Source organism: Aplysia californica, unplaced genomic scaffold (assembly GCF_000002075.1).
Source record: "Aplysia californica isolate F4 #8 unplaced genomic scaffold, AplCal3.0 scaffold00024, whole genome shotgun sequence".
NCBI lineage: Eukaryota > Metazoa > Mollusca > Gastropoda > Aplysiida > Aplysiidae > Aplysia > Aplysia californica.
In genome coordinates this window covers 88,745-110,141 of record NW_004797294.1, presented here as the reverse complement: position 1 = coordinate 110,141, position 21,397 = coordinate 88,745, and the positions used below count along the sequence as shown (strand labels likewise).

Below are 21,397 nucleotides of genomic sequence, written 5' to 3'. Positions count from 1 at the left end.
GAGAGACAAATACAGGCTTTTAGTTCGGTAAGTGAGTTTGACTTTATTGTAACAATACGCTGAATTTTGTTTTCCGGCAATATTATATTATTTATTGGTTCAGAGAGTCTTCTAGCTTAGAATTCCGGGAATGAGCTTCGGGAAATCCCAAACAGTGTAGACCTCTTGCTTGGTAATTTGTTTCGTGTTTTTTCTCAGGAACTCTTCAGGATGCAAATCTCGATTTAGGCCTAGCTTGGCACGGTCATTACACATTATAGTAGGCTAGAGGCCTGGCACCTATGCCCATCCGAAGTTTAGGCCGAGATTATAATAACGTACAAAAAGACATAGAATCTTGATCTAGAATCTATATCTATCCAAGAGATCCAAATCTAAGTGTTACTAGATAAAGATCTAGATCTAGATTCTAGATCTGTTGTGGGCCTAAATTCCAGCTGTTGCGCGCACAAGGAAGGAGTACGAAATCTCTCTAGATCTACACACTAACTGTCATTTTCATCATTTTTGTGAGTAAGAGGTTTGAAGTTGTTGGTTTGAGTTGTTGATTTTATTTTTATTTTTACCTCTAAACTAGACTATATTGTAGATCTAGATCTAGACTTTAGATCTAGAGTTTATGTATCTAGATCTAAATCTAGTCTAGATCTAGATCCCCCTAGATCTATTCTAGGGGACTCTTCGGGAGAAAGTGGTCCCGGCCTCACTAGCACTCCATCATATAGAATCTAGAGATCTAGATCTAGAAATCTAGATCTATAATCTAGATCTAGATCTAGATCTAGATTAGATCTAGATTTCTAGATCTAGACATTTTTATACTTAATGTAGGCTACTCGATTGGAAACTAAACTGAAAGTGAAAGTAGTGAAAGTTGCCTAGAAAATAAAGGGGGGACTCCACCTGCCTCCCCACCAAAAAAAAAAGGGGGGGGGGGGGGGGGATGCAGGGGGGCACCCCCCTGCTAAATTCACAAAATATGGTTTGTGGGAGTTTTAGTACCAAAATTGTTCTCAGCACACAAAAAAACTGTTAGAATTCAGAATAGTGCGGAAAAAAGATATCTAGATTTACTCAGCACCTTTTCGGTAGTTCCCACCCCGCAATTGTTATCCACCGGTTTTGGCTCCAAGAGAAGGAGGGTTTCAGGGGGCCCCCTGACCTAATAAAAATATGATGGGGGGGGGGGGGGGGGTTTCAGTGGGACATGCCCCCCTGAATTGTACCATAATTTGATTTTTTGCAGTTGTTAGCTTTCATATCTTAGCTCGCCAAGGATCAAACGTGTATAGAGATCTAGATTTCTAGATCTTAGGATGTAGATCTAGATCTAGATCTAGGCTCAAATAAAGGGGGTGGGAACTACCGAAAAAACGCCCTAGATTCTAGACCTAGATATAATCTAGAATCTAATCTCAAAAGGTCTGGCAGGCAACTCGGTTCAGTTTTTGGACTCGACTTCCGTTTTTGTTTCCGATTTTTTGGGTAAAAATGTCTATTGAGTCAGTCCGGGACCACTTCTCCCGAAGACAGCCTAGTCTAGGCCTGGCCATGTTTTTACCACGGCCACCTTTTAAATTCTTACCCCGGGTGAGAATTATCAGAATAACCCATGTCTCGTTATCCCCCCCCCCCCCCCCCCCCCCCGCCCGGCGAGAAAAGAGCTCCCACCATGGTGTGGGCATGAAGCGAGGACTAACATGCGATTAAGAGTAGCATGACGCTTTTTCCTGATTGGCTGCTAATTTTAGTAATTGATGTCATCACTTCCTGGGATACCCACAGACTATTTTAAGAAGGCCATGGAAGTACCGCTTTGAGTAACGTAATTTAACATTTCGGAATGCAGGTGGCTATTCTCCGGCGTCGCGCCGGTCAAGTCAATAGAATGGAAGCTATTCTCCGGCGTCACGCCGCCGGTCTATTACTAATGAATTATTTGTCGGCGCAGATTTGCAAATATCTCTCTCTCATCTGTTTGTTTTGGAAAAAAATTCCCATAATTTCACCTCTTCGTGCCACTTCCATTGATACAGACGATAGGTTTTCATATGATGGAAGATTGCTTAGATCGTTGATGCTCATAACAGTAAGAACCTTAATGCTGATGCTTGAAATTGAAACATGATAAATGCTGTAGATCAGTGGATCGCGCAGATCTTTTTGTGGATCCATCATATAAAACCGACCAGGAAGATCAAATGTGGCGTCCTATTGGTTTTTGATGGTTTGTGAGACTTGTGATCATTGGTGCCTGCTCCACGCCTGACACTTGCCTGAAGGAGGAGGAATTAGATTATGATGATATCTAGGTCAGTTATTCAGTCCTACACGTTTATAACTTCCGCTAAGGGCAATTTCAACAATAGGGATATGGACGCTCATCTGATGTTAATACCTTATAATTTCATAGCAAAGGAACACTAAACTTAATGCAGCAAAAGAAATTGCTGTATTTCTTATTTTGTTTCAGTGGTAGAGGTTCTTGTGTTTAGGAAAATCATGTGTATTGGTGGTAAACTGTAGCCTGTAGGTGTAGGGCAGGAAGCCCTAGACTTGATTTATAACTACTCTGTTGAATGGACATGATATATTTAGTCATTTTCCGTTTTCTATTTTTAGCCTATGGTACTTAATGATTTTAAAAAATAATTAATTAAGAGACAAATAAAATTGCCATACTTTAAGTTGAAAAGGGTTATAAAGCTTATAATGTTACACGCTTGGTGATTTTTGTTTGACTCTATGTCATGTGGTGAATGCTTGAAAAAACTTTTTGACTACACTTTCTGTCATTTCCTCATTTCTGGTCATGGGCCAATATTTTGTTTCTTGGCTTCACAACCACAAAATACAGACAGCACAACCCACTGTTTCTGATTGCCATGGGCAACACCCTGTGCATTATTTTAGCGCTGCTTCTTCTTTCCTATCAAACATCTATCATCCTTATCTCCCCTTCTTCTTTTTTATGTTCCTTACTCTCTTGTAGCGGGTGGTTGGCGGGTGCTCTGATGTGGTCTGCTCCTTCTTTCCTATCAAACACACCTATCATCCTTATCTACCCTCCTTCTTTTTTATGTTTGTTACGGTACTCGCTTGTAACACCTCTAATCTTCTGGCGCTCATATATGACCTTACGCAGTTGCGAGCGCCGAAAAACTTCTACTAAAAAAAAAGAGCTGATAGCTAACACATTGATCGTCAAACAAGTTGTGACAGTTTACACAATTATATTTGTTGAAAAATCAATAGCATTTAGTGGAGTAGTCAGAATATACCCCCCTGCCTCCTCCAATCTATTCCTCCGTGCATGCAATAATATATAGGAGACCTGCAGGTGTTGTTATTATCATGTTTAAATAGTAGGCCTAATTAAGTTGCTAACAGGTACTAACTGCTGTCTGTCTATAACTATTGAAAGCTGACATTATTTTATCCTCTACCTCACTGTGTGCTGTGACAAGAAACTTTAGTGCCGTAGCTGAATTAAATATATATATTATGATTAGGAACCTGCCTTTTATACAAAAGGAACACACAGTGGTTGTATTTTGAAACTTTCTTTGAAACCAGGATATTCCTCATTTTCCCACCCTTGTTTGATAATTTAATTTATTAAATCTTGATATATTATACTGTGTCTCTTAATGTTTTTGTTCGTACTTGTTTGATTCTTCCTCAAGGGCAATATATGTGGCAGATGACACTTAATAAGTGTTTGTAAAATGTGGTAGCTCTGGTCCAGCGTGTCTACCTTTTTATAACCCTAGCCCACTTTTTTCCACCTTCAACTTTTAAGAGGTGAAAATTTTTGTGCCTCCCACCAACATGTATTTCCAAGCGGGGCATTGTATATATTTGATAATAGTCACTACACGTGTGATCCCCTCTGCTCACCAAAATTACCTAAATGGGAAAAAAAGAGGTTGGAATGAGTGAGGGTATCTGGCTTTTTCTATGCTTGTGTACACTGTGTTGTTCCAAGCTGAGAGGTGCAAAGAGCATGCATGTACCGGTATTTAAAACTTTCGGAATCAAGTTCCCTGATAGGGAGGGGAAAATCACAGTGTAAACAATCTTTCTCTTTTGTAGAATCGAGAATTCCTCCTCCTCCCATGCCGACCCCAAAATCCAAATCTCGCAAGAGAAAAGTTGGGGACAGGGGTCAGGGAGGGGAAAAAGGATTAGGCTGAGTAGGCTTTATTTAACTGTGTCCTAACTCAATAGTCTGTAATAGAAAGATCGATAGCTTTATAGAGCAGAGATAAATACAGTCAAACCTGTCTAAAATGGCCACCATTTTCGAGGGGAAAAGAGACCGTATTAGACTGGTGGCTTTACTTCACAGTGTCATTATAATGTAAAGAAGATAAGATAAAGTAGGATGATTCTTTATTGAATTGTCCCTGTGGGAAATTTTCCTTGGCTGTACAGGAATGGTAATGCTAGAAAGACTCAGAATATGCAAGGGAGGAAATGGGAAGTGGCTGTTTGTACAGGTGATTGTCTGTAAAAATAGAGATAGCCCTCAGAGCAGGTTGGACTGTAGTTTGGTTCACACACACACACACACACACACACACACACACACACACACACACACACACACACACACACACACACAAATGTTTTAAGGTCAAGTGGGGCTTTACTAATAAGTTCTTCCTAGGGCCCTTGTGATTGTTAATCCAGCACTTCACACAGCTCAGACCGTAATCAAGTGTGTGTGCTCCCCTCCCTCTGGTGTGACGGAACGTAACTCTGCTAGGGTTCTATAGCTGTGCTCTTGGTCAAATACAGTGCATTATATAGTTAGTGGTCATAGGTCTTTGAACGATAGGTGTCTGACCCAAGGATTGTTTTCTTACCAACTATTGTTATTATAAAGATACTGGGAAAAGAAATACAGCGGTGGTAGTTAGGAAATCTTTTTGTAACTTAAACGTAATTTTTCGTAATTTATGAGTCCTTGCTGTGAGTAAAAGTGGCATAAGAAATATTGTTCTAATTAAGTAGCCTACCAAAGTGGGAATAATAACTCAGAATATTCTTTTCACTTTTACAATAAAAGGGCACAAAATTCATTTTCCTCTAGTATTTTCAACTGTTGCTAAAACATAATAGCTTCTGTCCTTGTCCAAAGAAACAAGGCCCTCTTCCAAACGAAAACAAGAACAACAAAAAACAAAACAGAAACAAAGAAAAACACCACCTTGCCCCCCCCCCCCTCCCAAGGGTAATATTGTTGGCAAAGTGTTTACTGTTCATGCTACTATTTCTTACCTATATTAGTATATTGACTTTATTGAAGTCTTGTCTCGCGTATTGTTAATTAAAAGATGGTTCTGTTTTATTTTTTTTATATTTTTTTTTTTGGGGGGGGGGGGTGGATGGCTTAATTAAAGGCTTAATTGCAAGTCTTCGGGTAAGTTTAGTTTTAGTAGAGGTTTCACGGCGCTCGCAACTGCATAAGGTCATGTCAGTGCCAAGGGGTGGATGTCAACAGAGAAATCCTTACAAGGAATTAGAATTACTCTGCACACCTCTCTAGCTTCAACAGCACAAAGTCTGCTTCAACTATCAAGGCACCCCGGAAATAGTGGGTCACAAGAGTGTGACAAACATACAAACGGAGTAGAGGTAAAAATGACGATAGTACGGATTAGGAAAGAAAAAGCAGCAGTTCCCTGTTGCAGTTCAAGCACAGTTGTGAGCATGACATTGATGAGTCAGCCCATTTACATTTATAATTGTACTGTGCATAAGAACTCGAGATGTTAATGTCCCCCCTTTGGGAATGGCCTAAAGACACTTCAGTCAGTAGCACCGCCCGGGGGGGGGGGGGGTAAAGTTTTCAGGTTAGAGGTTACTGAAGTCTGTGAATCAGGAAATGGGAAGAGTACAATTTCACCAGTATTAACAGGATTACACTACAGGGGGCTGAAAAGAACTTTTTAGAATTTTCCTTCATGTAGGCTTGGTGCTATAGCTGAACTGTAATATTTGTCTTGTTTCTGTTGTAGAATTTCAAGAAGTCTACAATGGCTGCCAATATGGAGGAATTGGTTAGTGGTACACAAGCCCTGACAGTCAAAGATGAAAGCGACCTTGACCTTGATTGTAAGTCTTAGATACATTGTGTGCCCTTTGAAATGAATGATACGTTGGGGACCTAAAAGTACGCCTGAATTCACCGAAGCCTTCTCGTCATCATCAAAAAGTACCAGCTCTGAAACAACATTGGAGATCATGGTTTTCCATTCATTTATCTGTTCCGATGCTCTCAAAAAGCCCATACTGTCCTGGTATTTCCCCGACACTCATCTGTTCAGGTTTTCCATTCATTTATCTGTTCTGATGCTCTCAAAAAGCCTATACTGTCCTGGTATTTCCCCAACACTCATCTGTTCAGGTTTTCCATTCATTTATCTGTTCCGATGCTCTCAAAAAGCCTATACTGTCCTGGTATTTCCTCGACACTCATCTGTTCAGGTTTTCCATTCATTTATCTGTTCCGATGCCCTCAAAAAGCCCATACTGTCCTGGTATTTCCCCGACACTCATCTGTTCAGGTTTTCCAAATAAATTGCTCTTGGTCCACCCCTGCCTTGTTTTCCTTCTGTTTTTCCAGTGATAGGAAGATATTTTAAAGTTGTTACTGTTGATTCAAGTTAAGTTGTCACTTCCTAATTAAAGCTTGCTAGCTTTCTATTTTAGGCATTTGATCTTTCTAACCTTTTTTTCTCTATTTAAGGGAAAGCGAATTTGAGACAAAGGAAGCTAGTCGGGTAGGTTCACTCAGCTGCACTGAATTATGTACTTTTCTATACCAATTTCTCTACATTATCTCTCAACCAGTAGTTCTTGTCTGCAAGTTCCCTATACCTCATTCAGTTCAGTGTAAAAGATATTTCAACTGTTTCGGCCTGTGAATTATAGAGTTTTGCCGCATGGACTATAAAATGGAGACATTTACTACCCAGTGTTTCCAGAAAGGCTGTTTACTTGATTAACATATTTCAAAAGTCCATTTTGAGAAATGATACACTTTCCGGAGAACTGTTGAAAGGGTTTCAGCGGACAAGAAGAGTAAAAAAAGTTAAGTTAATCTTTTCTAGAGATGAATTTTGGCTTTGATCAATGGGAGTTGACATTTATATTCTTTCTTTTTTTTTTATGGTGTGGTTTAGAGGTAAGATATTTTTCCTAAATAAAACCTGCTGTAAAAAGTGTAGTCCAAATTGGGACCTTTTCTTTGTTCTCTTTTCCTAGCTGTGGAAGGTTTCAGGAAATCCCTCAAGAAAAAGATTTCACAGTTTGCCTGTGGCTTGGGGTAAGTACTACTCGTGTAGCTTGTAATAAGCTTTCTATACAAGCTTGGAGCTTTTAAAAAGAATTTGATTCAGTTCAGCTCTTGCGTCTCTACGGATTTATATGTAAATCTTTCTCCTTTGAATGGCGGAAGTTAGACTTATCCTTCTCCATAAATTCTGGTTGCACGAAGTTTCGTTTAAGTGTTCTCCACTTCGCCTGTTTAGAAAGAACATCATCAGTGTGAATATTGACTTTTTGGAGGAGTTAAAAATGTACACAGAGATGAAGATGATGATAATAATAGTAATAATAATGATGATTATTATTATAGTTTAATTTAAAAATAAAGCATTTGTATAGAGTGCACGTTTCAGCACAATAGCAAGGTCTAGATTCTATGTGAGATGTAACAAACTTTTAAAAAATAAAAATGTATTTTTTTTGCTTCTTGTCTGTAGCCTCTACATAAAAAGTGTGTTCAGTGAATATTGTTGGCAATGAACACCTCTCTAGACACGAGGCTGGTCACTTAAGAAGCACTTCCAGTTCCCGTGTGCAGAGGATTAGACTAGACTGAGAGAGGGGAAATATCCCTGGAAGGATTCAGAGAAGGATTTGAACCCTTCATGGATTTTTAACTATGACACCCTTGTGGTTGCCGCAGCGTTCAATCACCAATGGGTCAAATATTTTCCTGACGTATTGTGTGTGTTCTTCTTTCATGAATGAGGAATTGTAAAACTGTTTAGGGCCGTTCAGGAACTTTTCTTTCCTCTACAAGTAGTTAAATTATGTAAGGTGCCTCAGGCAGTGGTTTAGAAGGACCACCAGATGTCGACGTGAGGGTGGGGGGAGTCTTGTGGTGGGTGAGTGTGGCAGTTCAGGAACTTTTCTTTCCACTACTTTTACTTTTACTTTTTCACTTTTTCCTTCCTCTGGTATCCTTATATGATGTCGAGGGGAGGTACTTCTTTCTGCTACAAGTAGTTAAATTATGTGAGGTGCCTCAGGCTGTGGTTTAGAAGGACCACCAGATGTCTACATGAGGGTGGGGAGTCTTGTGGTGGGTGAGTGTGGCAGTTCAGGAACTTTTCTTTTCACTACAAGTAGTTAAATTATGTAAGGTACCTCAGGCAGTGGTGATTTAGAAAGACCAGATGTCGGCATGAGGGTGGGGAGTCTTGTGGTGGGTGAGGGAGTGGCGTGTAGTCTTAGTGCAGAGTGCACCTCGAGGCAGTGTGTTGTACGAAGCCGTCATGGCTAATCACACACGTGGGAAGTTGAGTGGATTGAGCATGCAGCGTGCAGGAGAAGCTTGAAAAAAATTCTTGTGGGAAAGGCAAAGCTACTAGAAGTTCCTGGTTTTTTTTCATTTGTGGGATCACAAAGAAGAAGAAGCTTTGGAGACATTTAGTGTGACATTCTGAAGATCAGATGCATTTTTGTGGTTAATATGATGTATGATTGTATAGGCTTCGTTTGGTTGAGACAAATCATTTCCTCATTTTTTGTTTGTTTTGCACAGGAGGTCAATACAGGTGGTCTTTGTTCCGGAAGGTTGTAGTTCTTATTCTGTGTTCAGGATTTTGCTTTTACCGTGTCTGTGATCCCATATAATATATATATTGATAACAAAACTGTATTCCCTTTCCCATCAAAATTGTTCTTTAAACCTGTTTTAATCCAGCTGTAACTTTCGTTTCGTTTGGTGTGTTTTTGCTTGACAGAGCAAATAATTGTTTGTTTTTCAATTATTCATCTTGTACTGTAAATTTTTTAAAAAAATACTGTTCAAAGTCTTTCACTCATTTAATGAATCGCAGGAACAAAAATGTCCTGTCTGAGTTCTTATTAACAATAAATCCTTATAAGTGTGTTTCTCCTTTTCATCGTTGCTTTTTATTCTGTTTTCTTGTGAAATTTGACCGTTAGTGTGACAATAAATGGTCAGGAAAGTAAACATTAACAGTATAGTTTGTGTATTCGTAAGTGTTTGAAAGATGTGTCTTTGAAAGTATCTGTAGACTATAGAGAGTGTGCTGATTCATCAACATGAGGTGCGACTACCCCACCAATGTGGCACCTCTCAAACTTTTCACTTTCCCTGGCTTTTAAGTGTGGTGCTTCTTTCTGCTCTTTCTTGGTCTCCTGTCAAGCTCTTTTACATACTAGTTTTGACTGAGGTTGCTGTAGTATGAAGAATGAGCTGCGAAAACTTTGAGTGGAGCCAACGTTCAGAATGACCTGTCTATCTGTGTTTAGAAGGGCATTGAACCTTTACATTCGACCTGAGATAAACCTGTGGGTGGGTGGCGGGTGCTCTGGTGTGGTCTGCTTCTTCTGTCCTATCAAACATTCTTTGTTACTCTCTAGTAACACCTCTAATCTTCGGCACTTATATAACCGATTTGTGTTGCAAGTGCCGTAAAACTCTTTGCATAAACTAAAAACTGACAAAAACCTCTTAATCAACCTGAGCTTGACTATCTTCATTTGTTTTATGTATCCACAGCAATAAAGAAGACGATGAGAACCGGTACTCTGTCAGATCATCGCAGTCCTCCTCCTCCTCCTCATCCAGAGACTTTGCGGAGAACAGAACTGCGTTTGTGACTGCTGAGCTGAAGACTCCTGCTGTGCCTGTGGATCCGAAAGCCGATGTCTACGATTTTACCTGTGAGAAACGAGGCCTCGCCGTGATCATCAACAACGAGGATTTCAGTCAGTGTCAAGACTTTGACGATCGTCCTGGTTCAACGTATGATGAATCTTCCTTGTACCATTCATTCCAGCGTTTGGGATTTAATGTCCTTCTTCACAGAGATTTGCCGGGATGGAAAATGGTTGAAGTGCTGAAAGCTGGTGGGTCACATATTGAGTATTGTTCTTGTTGCTGATGGGTTGTTTGTTTATTTTGTAGGGCTGGATCTTGCTCGCCAAATTTTGAGAGTGGCGATTCGCGATTCAGTCGGCTTCAAAGAATCGCGAGTACGCGAGCGCTCGTGGAACTGTGGCGGAATACTGACTGAAACGGAACAGTGTCGTATCAACGCCAGTTGTCGAGCGCGAGTCCCACTCTTGTTGTCCCGCCATCCTCTCCGCCCCCCCCCCCACCCTTTGTTGCGCTGCTCTATCTACTGACCTCAATTAGTAACCCCCATTAATTCACCCCCCCCCCCCCCCCAACCCCATGATTTGCTAAAACAATGGCTCCATAAAATTCCTTGTCTATTGGTTGGACCCCGTTCATTTTGTTTTAATAGGGGGGTTGGACTTATTCATCTTTTGTAAAATAAGGGGAGCCGTGCTAAGTGTTCCGTTCCGTTCTTGTGCTCGTGACTCGACCCAGCAGTAGGTTAAACAAGCCACAAGGTGGTGACAGCGACCGGGGAGGGAATCAGGAATCGTTTGGCGTTACTGTTCCGCTGAAGTGAATCGTGAATCGCGTTCCGCAGGCAAGAGTGGCGATTTAGTTCCGATCTCGCGCTTGCGACCCAGCCCTATTGTTTTGGGTTTGTTGGGTTTTTTTGTTGGTTTTTAAAAAATTTTTTTAACGGCTTTCAATCTCTGACTTTTTTTCAAATGAGAGAAGGAAAAGGATATCGAGTAATATTTGGATTATATTTTAACGTCTGAGAGAGGTTATCATAAACAGTCTTTATATTATATAACGTCGTTTGAAATATGAGCAGACTACTGTATGCAATCTTGTTCTGTCAAGATGGCTTTGTTGTGTTTTTAGTTTTGTTGAAATTTTGTTGTTCTTGAATCTGAAAGGCCTGCATAAGTAAATGTGAGGCAACGTGGTGAGATCAGACACTCGTCAAAATAATGAAATAGAAGAAACGGGCATTTTACCATTTCTTTTTGCTAAGCACCTAGTCAACTGAACAATAATTTGTTTATTCCAGCTGCCTCAAGTTACGACCACAGAAATGCCGACTGTTTTGCCTGCGCAATCCTCTCACACGGTGACCAGACGTGGACTGAGAGGGAGTGGGACCGACTCGGCACCAAAACGCGACTAGACCTGCTGTTTGGCGTGGATGGGCGTGCGGTGGCCACCAAGTTTATCGTGGAGCTGTTCAGCGACAACTATTGTCCCGGTCTGGAGGGGAAGCCGCGGCTTTTCTTTCTTCAGGTATTGTTTGATGTTCTTTTTGTAGCTGCCGTTAATTTCATGTTTTGTTGACCTTTTCCCCCTAAAGACCAGTGCCTTGCTGATCAGCTGTTTCAATGTTCTGAGCCCAAAATTTTTATTAAAATTTTTTTACTGATGTTTCTTAACCCTCTCCGTACGCCCTGGGGTCATTTTGTACCCCCGGGGTTGTATTCTTCAATTTTTAGAATACTTCTAGTACGAAGATCTCTTTGAAACTTTTAATATTTCTCAAAAAATCATTTTGACAGACTGCTATGCAAAGCGTACGGATAAGATTAACAAGTAAATTTCCTCTTTGGAAAGTAGTGGCACGGAGTTCCCCACATCGTATGGATACGATAGTAAAACACGATGTACGGATAGGGTTAACTCACTTGCGACTGGGCCCTTTCACCAGTCACAAGCGTTGAAGACTGGCGTTTTTGGGGGTATTTCAAAAAATCACCACAACTCTCAGAATTACCCTATTGTAATCATTTTTTGGCACAGTAAAGTAACATTCAAGCTTAATCTAATACAAAAAATTAAAGTTGTCTAAGTCTAATACTTTAATTTGTATGATTTTTTAAAAATTGGCATGAATTTGATTTTCCAAAAAATTTCCAGAGACGTGACAAGTAGAAGGAAATTCACTGCAACAACAAAAATAAAAGTTCAAAGTGTTCTGGTTTGATTTGTATACATGTGCGAGTGTTTGGTGAAAATATTAGAGCTGGTCTGTGCATTGATTCAGACCCATACACTGAATTACATGAGACAGATGTACGGCACGACGTTGTGATTTTGTTGCGCGAAAAACAACACTGGTACTGGTACTTGTGCTAGATCTAGCCCTAGAACTACGACTCGGGCCGTGTTCGGGTACATATCCAGGATCCTAACTATTAGACACATCATATTCTGAGACACTAGAACTAGTAAAACGCACAGAAGTATAGAAAACGGCGAAATTATGTGATTCTTGTTCATGCGACTTCTTCGACCGTTACTACGACGCGACTGTCGGATTACTATCAGCTGTATAGAAAAAAACAAAGCGCGAGTTCCGGTCTGTTCAACCCCAGTTGGGGTCACTGTCCTTCACCTTCAATAACTTAAAAACTACCGGCCCCAGAGATACGAAACGAAGTCTAAGTAGCTCAGGCTTGGCCAAACAAGGGTACGAGGCGGTTCTTGCGATCCGTGCGTGATTTGTAGAGCGAAAAAAAAATTTCAAAGTTGGTCACGCAGGGCTTGTGAGACCCGTCGCGAGCGTCGCGGCGGGGGTCACGCAACTGTTGTGTGACCCGTCTGAAGTGAGTTAATCTGTGGTATCAGTTGCAGGCGCTTGAAAAATATTTTGCCGAAATTCAAGTTTTTGAATGTTAAATAAAGCAAGTAGAGATTCATAAAATTTAGATGCAATTGGTAAAAGAATGAACTAATGTTTTCTCTCTTGTAAAAAATTGTACTTTCTGAGCTTAGATTTGTAGAACAGCTTGCCCAAGTTATGCATCATAGTGTGTGTCAGCTGCTTGTACAATGTGTCTTCATCCAGCCACAATGGGAGGATTTGTTTCTTGAAAACGGTCGCTTTTCAGGACAAGTGGGCTAACTCAGATTTCGGGGGTTTCCAGAAATCTTGACCAACACCAAAAGTGGGCATTGCCTTACCTATAGGAGAAGTTTGGTTTCATTGGTGTTTGTTTGGTTATAGAGAAAACTCTCCTTGTTTTTTAATGAAACTGAACAAGGGGCAAAAACTTTACCTTCGATTTTCTCAAAACAGCATTTTTCGGGATAGCCCACTTGTCCTTAAAAGCGACCAAATCTTACAAATAAAATTATGTAGACTTGCACAGTGTTACAATGGGTATTAGATTAGGTTCATTTCATGTTAATTTTGGCAATGATCTGTAAGAAATAAGATAAAAAATGATTCCACCAAGACTCAAGGTGTTCTCAGCTCTTAAGTAAAATGGACTTAGCTCTTTCATTCTGAAATAATCTGACGTAAATGTTGAGACTGTCGGTTGAATAACTTCTATTTTGTTGGCATGTCAGTGAAATTTAAACTTAAAATAGTCACTGCGTATCCGATCCACAGGCTTGCAGAGGCAGCAAACTTGACCACGGTCAAGAACTTCCGGTAATAAGACCCAGGTACACCCCAGGCATCCGTCCAAGAGTGCGAGAAATGGGAGATGGTCCCGATCGAGCCAGCGGAGGTATTGATCTTCCCGATATAAGTGAGATTAACAGCCCAACGTCCAGCAGTGTTGATCCTCCTGAATTTCAAAGAAAGGTAAGATCTTTCTGCTGAATGTCTCAGATAGCAGAATTTGAAAGGTTATTTTAGATTATTTTGGAGTTCAGACCCAAGATGGTGGTGTCGGTAGCCTAACAACCGGTCCCAGAATCATGACATTGCGGGTTCGGGGGTTCAAGCCTCAGCTGGGTCCTACTTTGTGTCTTTGGGAAAGGCACTTTATAGAAGATTCCGATTTGACCCTGTCCTTTTGTAGATAGATGGACATTAAATTAGGAGGTCCCACTTCTAAAAAAACCCAACTAGTGTTGATAGGGGAGGTAGACATATACCATTTCACCAGACCCAAGATATAGTTCGATTAGTGGTTTATAGTGAAGTAGCAAGGAATCTGTCACATTTCTCCAGAAGCAGATAAGATCAATATCAACGCAAAGCGTTAAAAGGAGCAGACTTTTTCAAAATGCTCTTGTGCCACATGTTTTAAACGTTTGTCTCCGAAAGTTCTTTCTGCTCTCTGACAGAATTTAATTTTGGTCAGTCAGTATGAAGGGGAGGGCCACTTACATAGTTGGGTATAATTTCTCCTCAAATAAAGCTACTACACTGTTTTATATCTCATTAGAAAGGGATATGAATGTAGAATATGATTATGAAACTGACAGGTCAAAATGTCAATCAAATTGAAATTCAAGGCTGATAATAATAATAATAATAAATAGCATTTGTATAGCGCATGTCCCCACTCGAAAGCAAGCTCTATGCGCTCTACACTATATTATTACCCCAGCAGACCATAGAACTTTCAGAAACATTCTCAGCTTCCCGGGAAGCATGCGGTGCAAGCAGCTGGTTAAGCGCTCAGACACTAACAAACTAACAACATCTTTCTCTGTCTACAGCTGGGTACCCATTCCCACTTGGGTGAAGTGGGGAAAATTACTGGAAAGTGTCTTTCCCAAGGACACAATGTCGGGCCCACGGCTTGAACCCCTGAACCCGCAACCTCACAATTACGAGTCCGGTAGCCTGACCACTAGGCCACCGACGCCACTGATCATACAGATGGGAAGGAAAACAGTTTCACTTTTTTTAAAAACTTTTATCCACCGCTTGTACCCTTTTGGGTGTTGCGGGAAGAAAGAGACGTCTCTCTGTCTCCAGGGGGATGCCTTGGGTGGTTTGTGTTTCCCTGACTCGGTCTATTCTATCCAGGTCGTTCTCGGTCGCCCTCTAGCTTTGTTGCCATCGAATTTTTGGGTGTTGACGTGTTGTGCTGGATGGTGTGTTGGTAATCGTATTAGATGTCCGAACCATTTCTTTGGTTTTGGATGTGATGAAAACAGTATAAAACGTGTCAAATTTGAGATTCACTAACACAGTAATATGTCGGATGCTAAGAAACTGTTTATGATGTGTGGTTTATTCAATCAACACTCAATTCTGAATGTGGATGTCACTTGTCATTGTAAAAAAATAGTTCACCACAAAGTTATAGCCATTTTTATGCAATCAGTTGAACTTTGAAATCGTTATCGTTCAGCCACAAACTGAAACAATGCACAATGGAAAACTCTGGCCTTCTCTTTCAAACTATCGACCAGCTGAGAAATGGTTGCTGAGACTTTAACCCTTTCGCACTTAGAAGGCTTGGCCAGCTGTGGGCCCCCATCCTTAAGACAAGGGCAACAACTCCACGAAAATTGAAGGGGTACCTTACTAAAAAAATTGTATAAAATCACAAACACAACCAAAAATTATGAAAATAGTTTTTTCTGAAAGGAAAATGAATGAGCTAAATTACTAGTACAAAATTATAAGTGGAATAGAAGAGTATGAAATGATATGAGAGGTCTTTCTGAGATGCGTGTCTTGGATTCCGAGTCTAGATATCTAGATCTAGATCTAGATCTGGATCTAGACCTCGTATACTACATTTCTTCAACTCACGAAGTTTCTGCCACTGACAAAGAGGTAATCCACACAAAAGAAATACAACACATTCACAGAGATTGAAGCCTCTGGTGGAAACTTGAAAGCACGTAAAAGACTTTTCTTTGGTTGTTTTTATTTTGTTTTTGCCGTACTCATATCGGGCAGCTTTGCGCCCATGCATCCTAGAGACATGATGGCGTGTTTACAACTAAAATCTCCTCCGACTTTTGTTCCCGCTCAAAAAGTGACTCTTTGTGCTAGCGAAACGAGAAAAACACCATAGTAAACCGGAACTCTTCCTCTATAAAGATAGCTAAGTTAAACTTTTGATGATAGTAAAAGTAGAAGCCTCCCGCAGCAACGAAACAAACACCCCCGTGGCGGGCGCTATAGGGATGAGCGGGGGTCACCGGCGCGGGCGCATACGGGCGCTGTAAGTGCGAAACGGTTAAATATATTTTATTAACAGGATAACAGGGAGAGACGTAAACTTGAAATTCTTCTCTATTCCTGATTTGAAACGGTGTGCCTTTTTTAAAGACTAAAAGTTGTTTCCACATCTGATCAGGACATAGGGGATTGCCTTCTTAGTGAGACAACTTCCGAGGCCTTCGGCGTATTGTGGTAAGATGGCCACTTCCTTTCCACGCCGCCTTTACTTCCCCAACTCGAAGTCAGGTACCCATTACTGCTGGGTGGGCAGGAAGGGGCAAAAAAAATTTGTGTCCGAACCGAGGCTCGAACCCAGACTTTCCGCTTCGGGTACGAGCGCACTAACAGTTCCGCCACCGCACCCTCTAAAGACTGTGGTATGTTAACTATTTTAAGTTCTCACTTTTGTTACCAACCAGCTGTCTTTTTCACTGTGTTATGTGTAAATATTTTCTTTCTCTTCTTCCCATGTTAACCATCAGTTAGTGGACTACACAGATGCTTCATCTGATGGTGATGCTGGTCCTTCTGAAGACTCAGGGCAGTTGGGAAACACTGCCGAACGGACAGGTGAGTTTATATAAGGTTTTGCCACATCTTCACAAAGGAATTTTTTTAATCAATAAAAGATGAGTGATCTGTGGAATCCTAATCTTCTGTATCCTTACCTCTGAAGGCTGACTGACTACCCATCCTTAACCCTGGCTCTAACCCCTTCTGTGTTGCTCGTTTTTACCCGAAACCTGACACCTAACCCTGAACTTGCTTTTCAGATTAATTGTTTTGTTGATTCAGAGCTTTTGCACCTGTGCTGATACAGTAAAACCTGCTTTAGCAATCACCTGTGTGTATACGGTAGCTTCCCATCCCCCCCCCCCCCCCTCCCCTTGTGTCTTTTAAAAATTATAATGACACTGTGTGTAAGACGGCCGCTTTTCTCTTCAACAGTGGCTGGCTGTTTAGGACCATTTGAACTGTATTGATGTTGCTGCTGTTTTTAAGACCGGTTCATTCAATGTTTGCCCCCTCCCTCCCCCCCCCCCACTCCTACAAACACACACACACACACACACACACACACACACATACACACACGCACTCCTACACACTTCCACAGACACACCCACACACACACATACTCCTACACACTTCCACAAACACACACACACACACCTACACACTTCCACACACACACACACACATACACACATACACACACCCATTCTTATATCTATGTTCACCTCTGTTCAAAGATATTCATTACAGCTGTAAACAAGTTATATTTTTTTACTTCCCGGAGGGTCATACACAGGTGAACCCCGGCATCAGAACTACATCAAACCGCATGCCCAGCATGACTGGAAACATGTTGGGAAGACATTAAGTTTTTTTTACTTTTGATTTTCCGTTCTTTTATTGCGATTCTCTTTTCAGTGAATTCTTTTCTTTGTCTTTTCCCGCATGGTTTCAGTCGCTGATGATGTAGATGCTGGGTGGGGCTTCACCCGCGAGGTGCCAGTATCTCCCACCCCTTTGTACAAGGACTGTCTTGTCATGTATGCTACACCTCCAGGTAAGTTCCCTTTTTCAATATTTTTAAATCTTTATATTATACAAAGAACAGTCTTTAAAAGATGATACAATGCAAGAAATGGTCTTTAAAAGATGATACAATGCAAGACATGGTCTTTAAAGGATAAAAGATGATACAATGCAAGACATGGTCTTTAAAAGATGATACAATGCAAGACATGGTCTTTAAAAGATGATACAATGCAAGACATGGTCTTTAAAAGATGATACAATGCAAGACATGGTCTTTAAAAGATGACAAAGACGTATTTATTTTACATTTTACTACTTTTCACTTCCCCCTATGTGTTTCTTGTATAGTCTTTAAAAGATGACAAAGACGTATTTATTTTACTTTTGACTACTGTTCACTCTCCCCTGTGTGCTTTTAAAAATATTGTAATGGCAGTGTCTAAGATGTCCATCTGTTTAAGACATTCATCTTTCTCTTCGACTATGAGTGGCCATCTTGGACTATTTTGACTCTTCATTGTATTGCCATGATATAGGTACCAGAAACTAAATTTTCAAAGTAGTTGTATGCCAAATTTATCAGTTCCATTTGAAAGGCCTATATCCACTGAGCATTTTGGTACTATTCTTTAACCTCTCAGTCAATTTTTAAGAAAATGGTAGTTGTTTAGAATTTGATCAAATTTGTTAAAGTCAGTCACTGGCTGCAACCCCATGTTTGACAGACAATAAAAGAGTACCAAGAGCACTAAACATCTTCACATTAACAGAGTACTATAACTATAACAAATATATGGAGCCTAATTTTTTTCAAGACTGTGAGATCATTACAAATCAGTACTTTATCGCCTCAAACATGATGATCTGTCGTTATTTCGACAAAAACACCGAGCGTTGACCCGGCCGGCGCCGCACCGGCCCCTGCGGCGAGCGAGTCGGCTCTATACTGTAGTGTACCCCGCGTGCGGGGTCACATGTTTTCTGAGTCTCACGGAAGGATTGATAAAAAATTATTCCAAATTAATTACTTTATTCTAATAGGAAATAAACTGATCTTTAACTAGATATATTTTTTAAATCGGTATTTTACATATTATGGGTAAAAAGTGATCTTTAAACATTTTGACAGTATTTTTAAAAGCTTTCTATTTAGACGCTAAAGGCAAAACACATACCATGGGAAAGCCCGTTCAAAGCTCTACAGTTCTCCGCCAATGAAAAGACAGTATTTAATCATTCCTCGTTCCGCGAAGCATTTGAATGCACCCGTGTCAATTTTTCAACCGGCCGACTACGCATTCCGACCACGAGGGGCTTCGCTTTCGTCGGTGATTCTCCAGCTCCTACTAATTGGACATAAAAACAACTTACACCATTGTAACGAAGAAAAGCTGAACTTTTACAAGAAGTACGGCACTTGGTGTTTTATTGCGAAAGAGCAAAGAAACAGCGATAGGAATCACCCTGATTTCACCGATTCCACGCGGTCGGAAGGCCGCGAGTGCCCGCGAGGCTGTGTTTACGCTACCTACATGATAACCATATCTAGTTGTTTTGCCACATTTTCTTATTATTTAGATGAATTGCTTTAAGTAAAATAGGAATATTCCAACCCTTCCTTCCTTCCTTCCTTCCTTCCTTTTTTTCTTTCCTTCCTTGTTTGCTTCTTTCTTGCCATCCTCCTTACCTTCTTTTTTTCCCTCCTTACTTTCATTTGATCCTCCTTTTTTTCTTTACTTCCATCCTTCTTAATGTTGTTTGTTCTTTTCTTTATTCGTTCTTCCTCCCTTCCTTCTTACTTTCATTCGTTCCTTCCTTCATTCCATCCTTTCTTTATCCTGTTATTATTCAACTGTTTCACTCACCGATTCATTTATTGACGTTTCCTCCAGGATATTTCGCTTGGAGGAGAAGCACCGGAGCTTGGTTCGTCCAGTCTCTGTGCACGGTTCTAAACAGCGGCATGGTTCATCGCATGTCTCTGGTGAACCTCCTGTCTCGGGTGTGCGGGCTGGTGGCGCACAACTTTCAGTCCCAGAACCCAAGCAGACCCAGCATGCACGAGAAGAAGGCCGTTCCAGTCGTCGAGAGCATGCTGGTGAAAGACGTCATCTTCACGAGGAAGCAATGAGTTCCAAAGCGTCTTTTTGCCTCTCTTTAGATTTGGGTTGCCTCGAGGATCTGGAGTTGACTGCACAGTCTGTGCACGCTACTAGATTGACTGTCTTACTGGTTTGGAGAACGAAGAAGAAGGAGGACAAGTTTTGGGTCTTCCTTTTTTTTTTTTGTCCTTTTTTTTTTTTTGATAGATTATTGATCTCGAAAGCAGCTCTTACCTGAAAATGCGTTGTAGGCTACCTCTTTTTTTTCTTCTATGTTCGAGTTGCTGTTATGAGCATTTTCTTTTTGCTAGAAGTGTTAAATGAACTCTCTTTTCAGACAGCTATTTGTTGAGAGACCTGGTAAATTGCATTTATTTGTATATTTTTAATTGTTTTAAGGGAAACTCAGTATTAGCGTCCCCCCCCCCCCTAACCCCCAACCCCACCCACCCATTCCATTAAATCCTAAGACTTTGTTTCTCATCAATGTATCAAAGAGTGTTTTTTCTAGAGGTTGCTATTTTGTTTAAAATTCTTAATACATCAGGGAATGTCTCCATTGGTATTATTTGTAGAAATCCACCAGTTTATCATAGGTATTGATTGAAAGAGCGTTTCATTGATTGAGGATCTTGGTATTTATTAATTGTATAGTTTATATCATTTTTTATCTGAAGCACTGTGCACCCTTATTGCTAGAATTGAACATTTAACCACACTACAGCTGCTCAGGGCTATGGGTCTTTGAAAATAAATTGATTTCTACTATTTAATTGATTCACCTTAAAAGTCTTTTTTCACATTTTATGTAGGCTATGTTTTTAAAATATATATTTATGAGTTCTTTTTGTATGTTTTGCTTGAAACTGGCAACATTTTTTTTTCGTAATGAGAACAATATTTGCTGGACTCTGTTGGCTTTGAAAGTTTTTTTTTGTTTTGTTTTTTTAAATGATACAATTTTTTCAATGTTAATCATGTGAGTATACTCCCTCTTCGCCACTGTGGAAGTTCTATTAGAGAAAGGACTGTATTTTTTACCAGCTGTGAAGTAGATCTCTTAAAACAAAGGTTATGATAAAATTGAGTTAAATGATAAGCTTACATTAGGACTAAAATTAAATCGTAACTGTGTTGTCTAATACTTTGACGCTCTGCTGCATAAAATTGAATTGAAATACAGTGGAACCTGCCCAAACAGCCGCCTGTCCAAGACAACTACCTGTACAACAAATAACCACTTCCCTCTTCCCCACTTGCAGGGTTGTTTCTTTTTTCTCTCATTAGAATGAAACTGTCCAGCATGTGCACATATCTAAGTCAACCACTTTTCTTCCCAACTATGAGTGGCTGTCTTGGACAATTCCGACTGTATGTATGACTGTTTATCTTTTTGCAGCATAGTCTTGTGGTTGTTGATTTAAACGTGCTCCCTATTTACCAGTGAAGTCAGAGAAAATGCTTTTCTCAAGTCAGATTATTTCGTGTAAGTATGAAGTGTAGTGATGACCCACTGGGTATGGGAATGTAGCTTTGAGTTTGTGTCTTTTGTGAGGCCTTACAGATGAGTCTTTGTCTTTGGCAAGTGTTAGGACTCTCAGTGAGTTTTTAAGAAGCTAAGAAGATAAAGAGTTTTTCTGGCACTTTCATGACCAT

The 21,397-nt window shown here is 40.4% G+C and overlaps 1 protein-coding gene across 1 annotated transcript; it reads left to right on the top strand.

Moving 5' to 3' along the window:
* The first annotated feature begins 185 nt into the window (after nucleotides 1-185).
* LOC101850058 (caspase-7) lies at nucleotides 186-20,176 on the top strand. The gene is made up of 9 exons (XM_013088575.2): nucleotides 186-509; nucleotides 6,027-6,123; nucleotides 7,276-7,336; nucleotides 9,830-10,179; nucleotides 11,229-11,458; nucleotides 13,566-13,763; nucleotides 16,577-16,664; nucleotides 17,566-17,667; nucleotides 19,532-20,176. The coding sequence occupies exons 2-9, from the start codon at nucleotides 6,045-6,047 to the stop codon at nucleotides 19,768-19,770; spliced, it is 1,347 nt and encodes a 448-aa protein (XP_012944029.1). The 5' UTR covers nucleotides 186-509; nucleotides 6,027-6,044; the 3' UTR covers nucleotides 19,771-20,176.
* The last annotated feature ends 1,221 nt before the right edge of the window (nucleotides 20,177-21,397 follow it).

Bases quoted from the DNA above. Each gene is read 5' to 3' on its own strand.
- LOC101850058 (XM_013088575.2), top strand. From the start codon at position 6,045: ATGGCTGCCAATATGGAGGAATTGGTTAGTGGTACACAAGCCCTGACA. The intron at 11,459-13,565 runs GTATTGTTTGAT...TCCGATCCACAG, and splicing joins CGCGGCTTTTCTTTCTTCAG to GCTTGCAGAGGCAGCAAACT. The intron at 17,668-19,531 runs GTAAGTTCCCTT...CGTTTCCTCCAG, and splicing joins CATGTATGCTACACCTCCAG to GATATTTCGCTTGGAGGAGA.